The 14,505-nt window shown below is 46.1% G+C and overlaps 1 protein-coding gene and 1 non-coding gene across 2 annotated transcripts; one reads left to right on the forward strand and one right to left on the reverse strand.

The window, feature by feature from the left end:
- Nucleotides 1-280: 280 nt before the first annotated feature.
- Nucleotides 281-353, reverse strand: TRNAV-CAC (transfer RNA valine (anticodon CAC)). Its single transcript has one exon. It is a non-coding gene; the product is annotated as a tRNA-Val (tRNA).
- Nucleotides 354-7,731: 7,378 nt separating this feature from the next.
- On the forward strand, nucleotides 7,732-14,209 carry NBPF12 (NBPF member 12). The gene is made up of 5 exons (XM_069540521.1): nucleotides 7,732-7,909; nucleotides 9,991-10,093; nucleotides 12,162-12,397; nucleotides 13,340-13,391; nucleotides 14,164-14,209. The coding sequence occupies exons 1-5, from the start codon at nucleotides 7,732-7,734 to the stop codon at nucleotides 14,207-14,209; spliced, it is 615 nt and encodes a 204-aa protein (XP_069396622.1).
- The last annotated feature ends 296 nt before the right edge of the window (nucleotides 14,210-14,505 follow it).

Below are 14,505 nucleotides of genomic sequence, written 5' to 3' on the forward strand. Positions count from 1 at the left end.
CTTCGGAGGTGAGGGGATTTCCGGATGTAAAAATGAGCCGAAGTCAGCCTTGTCCTTTGCGCACTTGGGTCAGCTGGCTGTGGCCTGGACTCCGCAGTGACTCAGAGCGGAGAAAGGAGGGCTGGCTCCTAGCGCTGAGCAGGCTCTCAGGCAGCAACGGAACTCCTGGCCTGTCCCTTGGGGATGGAAAATGCAGCTGCGCCCGCTGCCTCAGCCCCTGCCTTTCGGCCGTTTCGCTTTTTTGAAAGGGAAGGTAAAAGTTTCAGAAAGGAAGAACATTTGTTTCCGCCCGGTTTCGAACCGGGGACCTTTCGCGTGTGAGGCGAACGTGATAACCACTACACTACGGAAACGGTGCTAAGAGCCATAAGCTGCATCCATGAAAACCTAGGTCCTGCCACCAGTATCCTGGTCACCAACGTTTTAAAGCGCACAATAAACCGGGAAGCACCAGCGACCCCTCAAGCGAGAAGACTGAACTCCTGAGAGGCCCTCGCTTAACTTCGGGATCCCTCATCCAACGCAGTGTCTCCAGTTCCACAACTAAGCACCTGAGGGCAGGAGTCGCCCCCGCTGACGCCCCAGCTCCTGGAATTTCCACTGGTTCTTTAAAATAGATTCTCTACCGTTGGTGAAAAAGACTGACCCTGTCATCTATTTTCTGAACAGTTAAAACATATCACTTTAGGTTCCTACCTGTTAACTTCAATATCTCAATCATCTGTTGAGTCAACTTCCACGTTTCCTGGCTCCTGTTCCTTTATAATCCTAGAATATTGTGACTGAAGGATGAACCTGTTGTGTGAAAAATGATAGAGTCATGATGTTATCTTTCTCTGAAGATTGTGCACCCTCTCCCCCAGCAGGCAGCAGAGGGGAAGATCACCTCAATCCAGTCCTTGACTGAGCTGATTTGCAGGGAAGTCTCAGCCCAGGGCTAGTTTTCTCACAGTGCCATGCTCTAGATGGCTAGGGCTCCCACCTGAGACCCTGAGGTGCTTCCTTGGGTCCTGCCCCTTGAGGAATTCTGAACTTCCATTTTTATCTCCTTCGTACCATGATACTGGTGGAAATTCCACTCTCTTTCAGCCACACTGTGCTTGCCCTCATAGCGTCATACATGCACATGGCTTAATTTGCAAATGTCTTAAGGGGAAATCCTGAAGAAAGCATCCAACACACTCATCAAGCCACTCCAGGATATTGGCTCCTTAAGTCTGAATACGTGGACAGCCCACATTACTTTCTTTCTTCTTCTTCTTCTCATCTCCCTTCCCTTCTTCCTGCCCCATCTTCTCCTCCTCTCTTTCCCCCTCCCCTCCCCTCCTCCACCCCTCCTTTCTTCCTTGCCCTCCTCCTCCTCCTTTTATTTGATTGCCAGATTTGTGACACTACTTAGAGTGTTGCTGTTTTCCCTGACCCTCAGCAGCTGTCCTGTCCCCAGCTTCCCAGTCGCTTGTGCCTTGCGGAGAACTGGCAAATGCGCTAAGAGGAAAAGGTAGAGAATCAGTTTCATTCCAATAAGCTTCTCTCTCTCTCTCTCTCTCTCTCTCTCTCTCTCTCTCTCTCTCTCTCTCCTCTCTCTCTCTTGCTGATCCTGGGGGTCCTAGGTGCATAGGTATTTCTCCAACGACCTCAAACAGAATTTCTTTAAGCCAGCCTGCATTTGGTTGTTTTCAGGGTCAGTGCTGCTTTGCTACAAGCACTGCACTATAACCGAGAGAGGAAATCTTCTACAACTTCCAGATAAATTATATTTCCCTCCTTTATTTCTTACAAACAAAACAAACAAACAAAAGCAACCAAAAAGACTGGGTCACTGGTACACACTTGGACTTTTCTTATAATACTTAACTGACTGTATATTGAAATTTCTTGCCGGAAGCATGTGCAAAATATTGTCTACCGTGAGCTGAACAATCATCATGCCTGTCCAAGGTCCAAGAAACTGATGAAGTTGGATCCAGTCCCCCATTGCAGTTAGATCACCACTTAGATCAACATCAAAACCAAACACTTTTCCAGATGCAGGTCACTAATATGAGGCAGAAGAGATCAGTTAAACCATTAAACACTAATTTATCTGGGGAATGTTGAAAGTCAGCAGTGGTACAGTTAGAAGTGGAAATAATACCAGATTTCTCGGAGCTTCACTGTGTGACCAGCACTGTTCCTCGGGGCTTTACTGTGCAAGAACTTATTAAGTCCACATAACAACCCATCTGGGTTGCCATCAAGTGCTGCCCATCTGGGGAGGCGGAGGGGCTGCTTATTCGCTGGCCGCCTGGCCAAGGTGGTCTGCACTGGCGCCAACTGCTCAGGGGAACTCGACTCACCTTCACCAGCGCCGGCACGACCCGGTCCCTGCGGACGACGACCTCATCTTCAGGGTGCCTTTAGATGAGGAATTCGCATAGGATTTCTTCTTTTCCCTTAATCTGTTTCCACCTCTCCCTCTGTCTCTTCAAGACCGTTTTTGGATCCTGAGTGGACAGGACTTAAAGGAGAGGCTGCCCTTCTACTACCTGTGTCTTCCTGTCCGGACGTTACTGCCCGCGAGGGAGAACGAGAGGAGCCGGAAGGGCAGCGGGAGCCTGAGAACCACAAAGTCGCCGTGTGCGACCGCGCGCACCGCGCCCCTGCGTCTCGCGGGCCGCTGGCCAATGAACCCACGACGCCCGAAGCTTCTCCTCCGCCGCCACGCGAGGTGCGGGGCTCCCGACCCGGCGAGAGGGGCCCCGCTGAGGCGGCCCGGCCCTGCCCCCGGCCCTCGAGGACAGGCCCGGAAGAGGCCGATTTGGACCGGCGGAGCCAAGAAAAGTCTCAAGCGCGGCCCGGCCCCACACTCCCGAGGTTAAAGGTCTCAAACCCTGAACCCTGGGCTGACCGAGGGTCGCGAGTTGAATCGATCTCCACGCCTCTCTCAGGAGAGTCGAGGGCCAAAATCAGACCAAGAAAAATATGTGTGGATCAAAGTGCTCAATTAATCAAAGAAAAAATACGATTTTCTGACAAATTGGAAGTGTGGTGTGAGAGAAAGACCGGCGTAAAAGAGATGTGTGTTTGGCATGAGCATACGGATCACCAACTAAGGCGGGAAAGCTGCCATTGCCGCAGGTTTTAGGGGAAAGACCCGGAGTTTCGTTCAGAGCCCTGGGGCCTTCCTAGAAAGCCTTTCCACCCAGGCCGTCCCCGTTCCCACATCCGTCGTCCTTTATGATACTGGGTCTCACTCTGGGAGCCTCCCGTCCCCCGCCTCCTTTTTTGGAAGACAAAATTCCAAAGGTTTGCACCACTCGAATGTTTGCTTTTCAGCTATCAGCCAAGGTCCTGAAAGCATCTGGACCACACTAATCAAAGGAGTAACTGACCAACAGCAGTCCTCTGATGTGCCTGAACTTCTGAATTCTGAATTCATTCAACTCAGTTCTCTAGCAGCAGGCATGGAGGCCCCTGAAGATCCCTCTAGGGAAACTCGCTAGAGGAACGTTATGGAACTTAGGCTTGGGGAATTCTTAGCAGTCAAGTCTCAGAGGTGTCATTGGAGCACCCTGGCCTTTGTACAGGTACAGCTTTGGATTCCAGACCCCAGGTGGGAATTTGTAGCCTTGAGGAGGAACTGGATCCTACTTGCAGTTCTGGTCCAGTTGGTTCTTTCCACACCACGCTCCCAAACCACAAGGGCTGTCAGTGTAGTTGGGAGCTGTGGTGTCCCCAAGTCCAGATATGGTGGTTGCAGAACGTGAACTATTGGGAGTGTTATGAGCTTGCACCCAACCTTGAATTTAGAACATCCGTAGTTCAATGGCAGTATCTGCGGTTTCATGTGCAGTACCCAGTGTTGACTCCTGGCCAAGGTATGTGTTTGCCATTCACTCTGCCACAGTTTATTTTCTGCCTCTGCAGAGCATGTGTGGGAATCTTCATTGTGCATGCAAGATTAGAAGAGTCACCCTTTTTACTACCTCTGCTGGACTGTTTATTGCACAGGTAAGTCTGTTCCATGCAGAGACCTAGCAGCCAGGAGCAATGATGCTGTCAACTGAAGAAACTGTGGAGAACCCAGCTGTGATTTTGGAATAAAAGATATTCAAGAGTTCGTCTAAACAGTAGCTTGGCAGCCTTGGGGGCCAGGTTGTGATCCTGGAGGGATTAGTGCTTGGCCTGAGGTGAAACAACCACTGCTCCAGGTTGTATATTCCATGGGAAGTCGGTTCTGGGGTGTTTCTGTAGTGTAGAACATTTGGAACTAATCTCCTTGGCATATTCACCTACACCTCTGGCTGATCTAGACAAAGCATCCTCAGGTCACTGTTTAACCCTGATTTGCAAGCTGGCCCTTGGGCTGGTCACCAGTATCTTCTCAATGTGCTGTAGGGATGAAGGAAGTGAACCTCCAGGAAGGAGAGTAGCCCTGGGGTGGGACATATCCATCCAAAAGTGGCTGAGATGTTAGAGGCCATGGCCTCAGGGGTGCACAGAAGGGCAAGGCTTGAATGTACTAATCTATTTATTGCTGACAGGAAGCTTGAGGAAGGTACTGGGCTTTCCAGGTGAGTGGTGTTCAGAGTCTAGATGTATCAGGAGCCTGTGGCTTCCAAGCACACCAGGAGCCTGTGCTCAGCACCCAGCCCTCAACAGTGTCATTGGCTCCAGAGAGCCATACACACGTGAGAGAAGAGAAGAGGCTGAACAAAGCCCTGGCAGTTGTGTTCCCGAATTTCAACAGATGCAGTAACCTGAAAGAAGACAAGGGTGGTCAGAGGCAGTGGGAATCCGTCTGAATCTGTACAGCACGCATTCTAAATGCATTTTTAAAGTTGTCAGTGAATGTATGTAGGTAGCAGTAATTATGAAGCTGTAGGACTGAGGAATTTGTTTCTTTGCCTGTGGCTCCCCCAACCTTCAAAGCCAGCAAAGCCTCACTGAATCCCTCACAAGCTTGGACTCTCTCCAACTCCCTAGTTCTGACCTCTTGACCCAGATTTAAAGGGTTCCTGTGATTAGATCAGTCCACCTGGATAATCTCCCCATTTTAAGGTCAACTGTATTACCTCTGCAAAGTGCCTTTTGCCATGTAGTGTAATATAATTCTGCAAATAATAGCCATAAAGAAGCTGGAGTGGCTACACTAACACCAGACAAAATAGATAGGAGACTTTACAACAATAAAATGTCACCAGAGATAAAGAGGGATATTTTATAACAATAAAAGGATTAATCCATCAGGATGATGTAATAGATTTAAACACAGTGCTTCTAACAGCGTCCCAAAATACATGAAGAAGAAACTGACAGAATCAAAGGGAGAAACAGACAATTCAACAATAATTATTGGAGACTTCAATACCACACTTTCAGCAGTGGATAGAACAACCAGGCAGAAGAGCAGAAGGAGACAGAAGATTTAAATAATATGACCTAACAGACACCTATAGACACTCCACCCAACAAGAGCAGAATAGAATTTCTCTCGAGTGCACTGAGAACATTCTCCAGGAGACTAGACACTAAGACATAAAATAAGCTAAAATACATTTAAAGGGATGGAAATCATAGACAATTTGGGACATCTCACACACCAATACTACAGTCTAGAAGCAGGGTGGTGAGCGGGTTGGGTAGTCTGTCCTCTTTCCTTCACTTTGTCATGAATGTTCAGTAGAACTTATGGAGGTGGCCGTGGTCCCACATATGTAGGCCATCAGCCTGGAAAAGCTAGGCAGCTGACGAGAAGAGAGAGATATTTCAGGGGAGTTGCCCTAGTCTCAGGCTCACAAAACCAGGGACGAATTGATACCTAGGAAGTAAGCAGAGGTCAGGAGATCACCTTCTGTCCTGCCTGTCTGTGCCCCTCTTTAAAACCTCAGCTTCTATGTCACTAGATCCCACTGCTCAGGAGTGCTGTGGTCACCACCAACAACCATAGACCCATGATCTTGATGTTTACTGTGCTCTGGCTGAGAATACAACCACAGGTCAATAGCTTTGGGTCAACACAAGCTATCAGTCAGAGTTCTATGAAAACTGCTCTGGGCATAAGGAACAGCGGTCATTTCCAAGTCATTCCAAATTAGGTGGCCACTGCGTGTTTCAAAGAAACATAAAAAAAGTATTTCAGTGACTTTGACAAGTTGGAAAGAAACCCTGTGGCGCTAGGACGACATTTACAAGTGACAAGCATGACATCTTATATACAGATTAAAACACAAAGCAACCTACAGGAGAAGAAGAGCGTGGGACTGGAGGCAGGGAGGTCAAACCTGATTTCAAGTTTAATGAGAAGCCTACATGCTTCCCTAGTGAGTGAAAAGAAGCCACCATAACATTGGTCTCCAGCAAGAAGATAAATAAGACACAAGCTGGCTGGTAATCCTTATAAATTAATTATGCACACACGGAGCACAGTATTATACTCAGGATTTTTTCCCCACAATATTAAAATGGTGTGGAGAAAACTAGCGATTCAAAGAAGAACACCAACACTAACTAAAAGTTTTCAATTTTTCTTTTTCTTTTTTTGAAATTTTAAAATTTGTGTGAGGGTTGATAGGTAGTATTCATTTATAATTTAAACTTTTTTCATATTTTATCCCTTTTCTCTTTTTAAAGTTTCTTTTTCTCTCCTTGTTCTTGGATTAAATTTTCCAGAAAGTTGCCAATTTTACTGTATTTCTTTATTTTTTTCTCAAAAGGACCAGATTTTAAAGTGTATTTCATTTTACTGCTTTTCTCTTTACTGACTCCTTACTTCTTTTTATTAGAGCTTTGAGATATAATTTACATATACCAAAAAGTCACCATTTTACAGTATGTAGTTAAGTGATTTTTAGTATATTCACAACATTTTGCAACCATTCGATTCATCATTTAAAAATTTTTTGCTTTATTATTTTCTTTTCTCTGCTTTCTTTGAAGTTGCACATTTTTGTTCCTTTCCTTGATAGTTAGGCTAATACTTCATTTTTATTCCTTTAAAAATAATAATATAATTTTGACTGTGTATTTACCCCCTTAATATAACTAAAAGTTTTCAATTTTTCTGTAAGAAAAGTGTCTTCATGACAGTCCTTAAGACAATGAAAGAATTTGGGAAAATCTCGATTCCTTGGTGTTTTCTATGCTTGCAAGAATAAACAGTACAAAATTGTATTAAACTTTAGAAGGAGACAGGCCTGTGGTTTCAGTACAAGGTACTGAGAGTAGCTGCTGAGCGGGTGTCCGCATCAGGGGTGACCTTCAGAACAGACCCGGTGTCCTTGAGTCTCAGTGTGGCCTAGGCAACTAGAAGACAGGGGCTCCCAAGGTTCCATGACAGCGCCACCTTCCATTTCTGTTACTGTGACGCCGCACGGTTACCTGCACACTGGGTCCTCCCTCGGGCACTCTTGTCAGAGCCTGACCTCTGAGCTTTGGCATCTTGTGCCTTATTTTTGTGGTTAAGGATTCTCAGTTGTGGAATGCTGACGAAGTCTGGCCTGAACTAAGTAATGAATTATATCTGCATTCTTTACACCTGTTTAAATACATTTTTTCACTTAATGAAATCTTATTGAGGTATAATTTACATACTATAAAACTCACCCAATATAATTGTATGCTTCAGTGATTTTAGTAATTTACCAGGCAGTGCGGCCATCACCAGAATCCATCACTTGTTTTTAATTTATTATTTGTTTGGGTTTCTTCTCCCCAGGTTTTGGCTCTACTTCTTCCACCATAAGCTTCAGCATGGCAGTATCTCTCACCACTTTCTCTGGTCAGAGAAGTGAAATGAGCATCCTGGAAACTAACCAGTACTTGTGCTCCCAGCTGGAAAAAAGCAAACAGGACTTTCAAGACCTCACAGAGAAATTCCTCATGTCCCAAGCTACTGCCTACTCCCTGGCCAAACAGCTGCAGAAATACAGTAAGTCCTATGGGTTCACAGTCACCAAAGTGATAAATGATTGTCCATCTTCCCTCTAAGCACCTAAACACCCTCCAGACTTTCTTTTCTCTTCATCATCCAATCAAATCAAATAAATCTCATCCTTACTATACTCCTAGAATGGTGGAAGTGGGTAGTTTACCCTCATTTTGCAGAGGATGGAAACACTGAGGCACAAAGGAGTAAAGTTTGCCGTGGGAGTGTATGGAGGAATAGAGGCTGAGATCTCGGTTCAGGCGCTAAACTTTCTTTTCTCTGCCAGGAATACGTGTCAGATCCTTGTTGGCTTAAACATGTCAGGATTTAATTCAAACTTTTATGAGCATCCATTTGCAAAGCACAGTTCTAGCTGCACTCAGGGAGAAAGAAGTGATAGGAGACCCCACCTACCTTAAAGGAGTTTAAAGCTCTCTGTTCCCAAGTGAACCACAGATATCTGGAGATGAGAACATCAATAACAGAGAGTGGAGGGATGGAGCTGTAGTGACTGAGGAACAGGGGAGCGAGGGCACGAGAGGGACAGGGATATAAGGGGAGGATTCTTACTGACCCTGAAATTGAGTTTGCTTTCAAATTTCTACCATTATTTTTCAATAAACCAATGGGGGATAAAATTTGCTATCCAACTTACTGACATGGGCTGAAAAGTAGAAATTAAAGCCTACTTGTCAACGAAGTGAAAAGACAAGCTTTGGAGTGTGGGAATGTTAGGTTTTTTTTTTGTTGTTGTTGTTGCTTTTTCGGTACGCGGGCCTCTTACTGTTGTGGCCTCTCCCGTTGCGGAGCACAGTCTCCGGACGCGCAGGCTCAGCGGCCATGCCTCACGGGCCCAGCCGCTCTGAGGCTTGTGGGATCTTCCCGGACTGGGCACGAACCCGTGTCCCCTGCATCGGCAGGCGGACTCTCAACCACTGCACCACCAGGGAAGCCTTGAATGTTCGGTTTTTTAGTATCAGTTATTATAATCATAACGCAGCTTTTTTTGAAACTGCAGAAGAACGATATCGTCCAACATCTTCATGTAAAGGTAACACAGTGCAGTGATTAAGAGCATGTACCCTGGCGCCAGACTTTCTGGATTTAAACCCAAGTTGTTTATCTTCTCTCTGCCTCAATTTCCACATCTGTAATGGTAATAGGACTAGTGTCTACCTCCTCAGGTAGTGGTGATGATTACAGGATGATAATTCTCTAAAATCTACTAGAACAAGGCCTCGGCAAACACTGTGTATTTGTTCTGCCTCCAGACTAACACACAGCACCATTAGCTTTTGAGCATGTGTCTTTCAGACTTTTTCCCTTCATACACATTTTTACAGAGTTTGTCTCCAGATAAACTTTAAAATCTTTGAGGGACTTCCCTGGTGGTGCAGTGGTTAAGAACGGGGTTGAGCCCTGGTCCGGGATGATCCCACATGCTACGGCGCAACTAAGCCCGTGTGTCACAACTACTGAGCCCGCTGGCCTAGAGCCCATGCTCCGCAATGAGAGAAGCCACCGCAATGAGAAGCCCGCGCAATGAAGCGTAGCCCCCGCTCACTACAACTAGAGAAACCCCGCACACAGTGACGAAGACCCAACACAGCCAAAAATAAATGAATAAATACAATTTTTTTTAAATCTTTGAAATATTGGGGTATTACGGAAACTCTCAGTATGGGACAACTGTCAGCCCTACAGTCCTTGGAGCCTTCCCCAAAACACGGGAAATTCCTACTCCATGCCCCAGGTTAATATTCTACTTAAGAGGCTGCAAGGCTTGGTAAAGCTTTGGAGTCAGAACTCAGGGTATGTGAATTCTGACTTTGCTTCATTCCAGTTGAATCATCTTGAGAAAGTTATTATACCTGCCTGTGAGCTTCTCTTTCCTCAGCTCTAACATGGGGAAGAATCAAATGCCAAGTAGTTGGGAGGCTGAGGAATCAGATGTGGAAATCCCTGCGTAGAGCCTGCTACCGAGGTTACATCAGTCCCAGGGATGGACCCTCCCTCCTCCCTTGAAGGCAGTGACCCAGCAGCCTGTCCAGCTTTCCCCTGAGGCAGCGTCTCTGTTTCCCCAGAGTGTGAAGAGTACAAAGACCTCATTGAATCTGTGCTGGAGGAGGAAGTGCTGTTTGAGGAGGGGGAGCTGGCAGAGAAGATGAGACCGGCTGCAAGGCTTGGGTAAGGAGGAAGCTGTGTGGGAAAGTGTGTGAAGTGGGGAAGCCCAGGCTGATAGAATAAAGAGCAAATCTGTGCAAGGAGAAGGGCAGAAATGTACACGGCAGGCCCAGAACTAGACAAAGACAGCCTGCGGGGCTGTGGGAACTGGATGGTGGACTAGTTAGGCCTCTGGATTCTCCCTCAAATACTATATGAATCAAATGGAGACACATGCCTGGGTTGGAATACTAGCAATGTGGCTTCTAGCTGTGTGACCTTGGGCAAATGTACTTAACTTTCCAGCATCTCAGTTACCTCTGCTACCTCATCTGTAAAATGGAAATATGAACAGTGTCTACCTCAAAGAGTTATGAAGATTAAATGCATGATTACCAGTGGTTAGAACCCTCTCTCACACATGTGAAGCTCTCAACAAATATTTGCTGTAATTATTATACTTGTTCTTATTTTTTATAAGTGTGGTGATCGTCATCTTTTTTTAATATTAGATTTGGTATTTTTTAAAGTAATTAATTAATTTATTTATTTTTGCGGTACGCGAGCGTCTCACTGTTGTGGCCTCTCCCGTTGTGGAGCACAGGCTCCGGACGCGCAGGCTCAGCGGCCGTGGCTCACGGGGCCAGCCGCTCCGCGGCATGTGGGATCTTCCGGGACCGGGGCACGAACCCGCGTCCCCTGTATCGGCAGGCGGGCTCCCAACCACTGCGCCACCAGGGAAGCCCTAGATTTGGTTTTTATTAGTTATGTAGTCCCGACTTAAGGAATCTATGCTGGCAAAGGAGTCCTGACCCCTGAGAGGGGCTTCTTGATGGTGGCTGCCCCAGGTTATGCAGCCTCAGGGCTGGGCCTCTGTAAGACTAGGCCCCTGGGGTGGTGGCAGCCTGGGGACTGCGAGGACCTCTGCTCTTGACAGGCCCGGGGCTTGGCCATGGCTGGCAAGGAGACACTCCTAATTTCCAGTTTTCCGAAGTACCTTTCATGATAATAATGTTTCTCCTCCCCAACTTTGATATTTTTTTTCTAAGTATCAGACAATGTGGAGTGTTAACTGGGAGGGGCATTGAGTAGATAGATAATTGAGCAGCTGTTGCCTACAAAATGAATTATTAATTTGCAAGGACTAGCATTGCCCATCCTTAGAGAGTTTCAAACATAGGGTAGATTGTGGCATTTAAGACGTCTTTTAACCTTGGTTAAAATGAAATCTGAGAAGCTCAATTGTGTAAGACCCACTAAAGCAGAGATATTTGATTGAAGGAGGCCTAGGTCTGGAGCCCTGTTTCTCCCTGGTCTCTGCCTTTACCTCCTCTGACACTTTATAGGAACTCTAAGGAATAGAGTTTGAAAGACAATCTGTAGAAGATCACTTAGTGGTGAGGAGATTCAGGCATCAGATGGGGTAGATGACAATGTCTAGTCTAGCATTAGGATTATGTGGTTCTAAGTATTAACTGATTGCCTACTTGGGTGTATACACGCTACTGTGTACTGTTAAGTTGGGTAATACGGCCCTGTCTCCAGCCTCACAGAGCTCACATTCTAGATTGGAATCTATGAGAAACATTTGTGCAATAATTAGAAAACTGTGAAATCCCACATAGAGTAATGCAATTGTTACTCAGAATTTTAATTGTTACTCTTAAGTGCCTCCTTACTAATTACGGCTTATCTTCTTGTCATTCAAAGGAATGCTCTTCATCTTGACCCTCTCACTGATTTTTCTTTTCATCCTTTCAATTAGTATCAGATGTACCTGTCCAATACTTCTGTACCTGACTTCCGCCCACACACACTTTCTGCATAATGCTTGATGTTGCATATGACATTGAAATGGATGTGGACTGAAGTGAGGAACTGAAAGGGCTTCTTTTTAAAGCAAAATTAATAAAAAAGAAAGAGACAAACCCAATGTTATTTTACTCATTCCCTCTGTCACAGGCAAGGCACACAACCTGTGCAAGAATTCAACATGGGGAATTTCTTACGAGTAATCTAAGAGATATCTCTGCTGAAATTCCCATAACTTATCATTCATGACTTTCTCTTTTACTTTTCTTTCCCACTCTAGGAGATATGATCCCCTAATTCAGGCTCAGGCCCGAGAACTGACCCACTTACGACAGAAGCTACAGGAAGGGAAAGGTGTCTGTTATTTTTTCATGCAGCATGCAAAGGACACAGTCAAGTCTTTTGAGAGTCTCCTCAGGAGCACTGACATTACCTACTACCAGAGACAGAGATTCTGTGAGCTACTGGCCCAAGGAATCCAGCTGGCAGAGAGACTTGCCAGCAAACTCACCACTGGTAAGTTGGCTTACAGGTGTCTGAGGACCCTTAGCTCCTCCCAAGGCCCTAGCCTCACATAAGACTCCGTGCCTCCACGACTCTAAGTGTGACTTTTTAGCCAGATGCCCTGCTGTTTTGTGCCAGTCTCAGCCAAAGGATAGTGACGCTGCCAGCTAGATAAAGCTGGGGGTCCTCCCCTGGGCCCGAGGCAAGCCCCCACAGACATTTCCCGTTTTGGAGCCAATGTTATGGCTGGACCAACCCTTGTGGTTCTTATTATGATTGCAAGATACACCTCAGCAACAACCGTCAGGGAACTTTGAGGAATATGAGGTGTATTACTCACACTTCCTGGAGGGTACACGGCTCCCCCAGGGCCGCCCAGTGAGGTCAGGGGTAGAGAGGGAGACAGCACAGGCCTGTGGTTCTGTGCATGCAGAGGTCCCCTGGTCCAGTCAGTTGCTTAGAAACGGTGGTTTCTCCTAAAGTATTTACTCCTCAGTGGCTGCTGCAGGGTCTGTGTAAGAGGAATAATGGGACTCACAACCATGGTGCATCAACCAAGTTTGTGGGGGAAATGAATGTTACAGCTGAAGAAGTACAGAATACAGCCGGGCAAGTGTCCTGTGTGCTGGGGAACAGGACGCATCATGGGGACGATTCACCACACCAGCAACAGTCTTCACTGTTGCTCAGGAAAGCCTGCCAGGCTACTCCTCTAAAGACACGACCTGAGCCCTCCTGGAATAATTCTTTCAGAGCGTTATGAACAAACATGTAGGTATAAAAAAATAAATAAAATTCTAAATAAATAAATAAAGTAAAACACCCTCCCAAAAAACAAAAAAAAAAACAAACATGTAGTGCATTATGGCTCTGTCAGATAGGCCCTTGTATTTGTAAGGCATGAAATGGGACCTGCTCAATTTCCTACTAGCCGTCTCTATTTTTGGTTCACAGGAAATCATCATGATAGGAAGGATGAAGACGGACAGGAGCCACTGGCACTCAGGTAACTCTGAATGATGAAAGGGCTGATAATGGAATGGTGAAATCTAGAGAGGATTCCAGAAGCAAGAGACCCAGAGGCCAAAGGTCCCAGATCCAGGAGAAACCAGAAACTGCTGATTGTACCTATTTCATTCGTTCATCGTACAATGATACGTCCTATTAATCCATGTTTTCTGTTCTCTTTGCAGTTCTTGTATTAGTTACCATTTCTTAGTAATTCCTCAAGCTAAGTTAACTAGAGTCATTCTGACCTAAAGGTAAACCAGCCAGAGATCCCTGGTTTCTATTTTCTAAAAACCTGCATGGTTAAAAGCTAAAGTGAGATGCCTATCTGGTTTCTGCACAGCTTCCTGAGATATGTTGGCAGATGTTTCATAGCCAGAAATATCTTGAAAAATAAAGTCAATCATATCAAACATTTAGAGAGAGAGAGAGAGAGGTCTAAAAGCTGCAAGAGCCCTAGGAGGTAACATTGCCTCAGCAGCCATTATTCAATGGACTCCTTCATATACTATTACATAAAATTTGTCCACAGCATTTTAAACCCAATATTACAGGTCTCTGTGTGTTCGATGTGTCAGAGTGTATTTTAGAGGAGTCGTTGAGTCTACTTCCTCATCCGCGTTATGAGGTCCGTACACTGAACACTTGCTGCTCTCTCTCCTACCCCAACTCCAGGCACACTATAACCCCAGTCAGAATTGGATTGTTATGCTTTCTCTCTCTGAGAGGACGGCCCCTTTGGTTTCTGGTGCCTCTTCCATGAGCTTCAGATCAGGACCAGCTGTGAGGCTGTGGTTCCAGGTTGCCTTAGTTTAATCTCCTGTCTCGCCTGCCCTCCACCCTCCCTCCTCTCCATTCCCCACCCAGGCTCAGCAGGGGGCTCCAGGAGGAAGAAGTGAATGAAGTCCTGGAGGACTCACTGGATGAAAGGTATCTGACTCATTCCAGTCTCCACGACTCCCACCAGCCTCCCAGCAGCAATGCCTTTGTGTGTGATGTGCAGGAGGCGACCTCTGCTGTGGATGTAGCCAGTGAGTACTCCCAATTAAAGAGAATAACCCCCAACAGCCAGAAGACTGAATAGTAAAGCTCCGGTAGCTTTTACATGCTCA

This window comes from Delphinus delphis, chromosome 1 (genome assembly GCF_949987515.2).
Source record: "Delphinus delphis chromosome 1, mDelDel1.2, whole genome shotgun sequence".
NCBI lineage: Eukaryota > Metazoa > Chordata > Mammalia > Artiodactyla > Delphinidae > Delphinus > Delphinus delphis.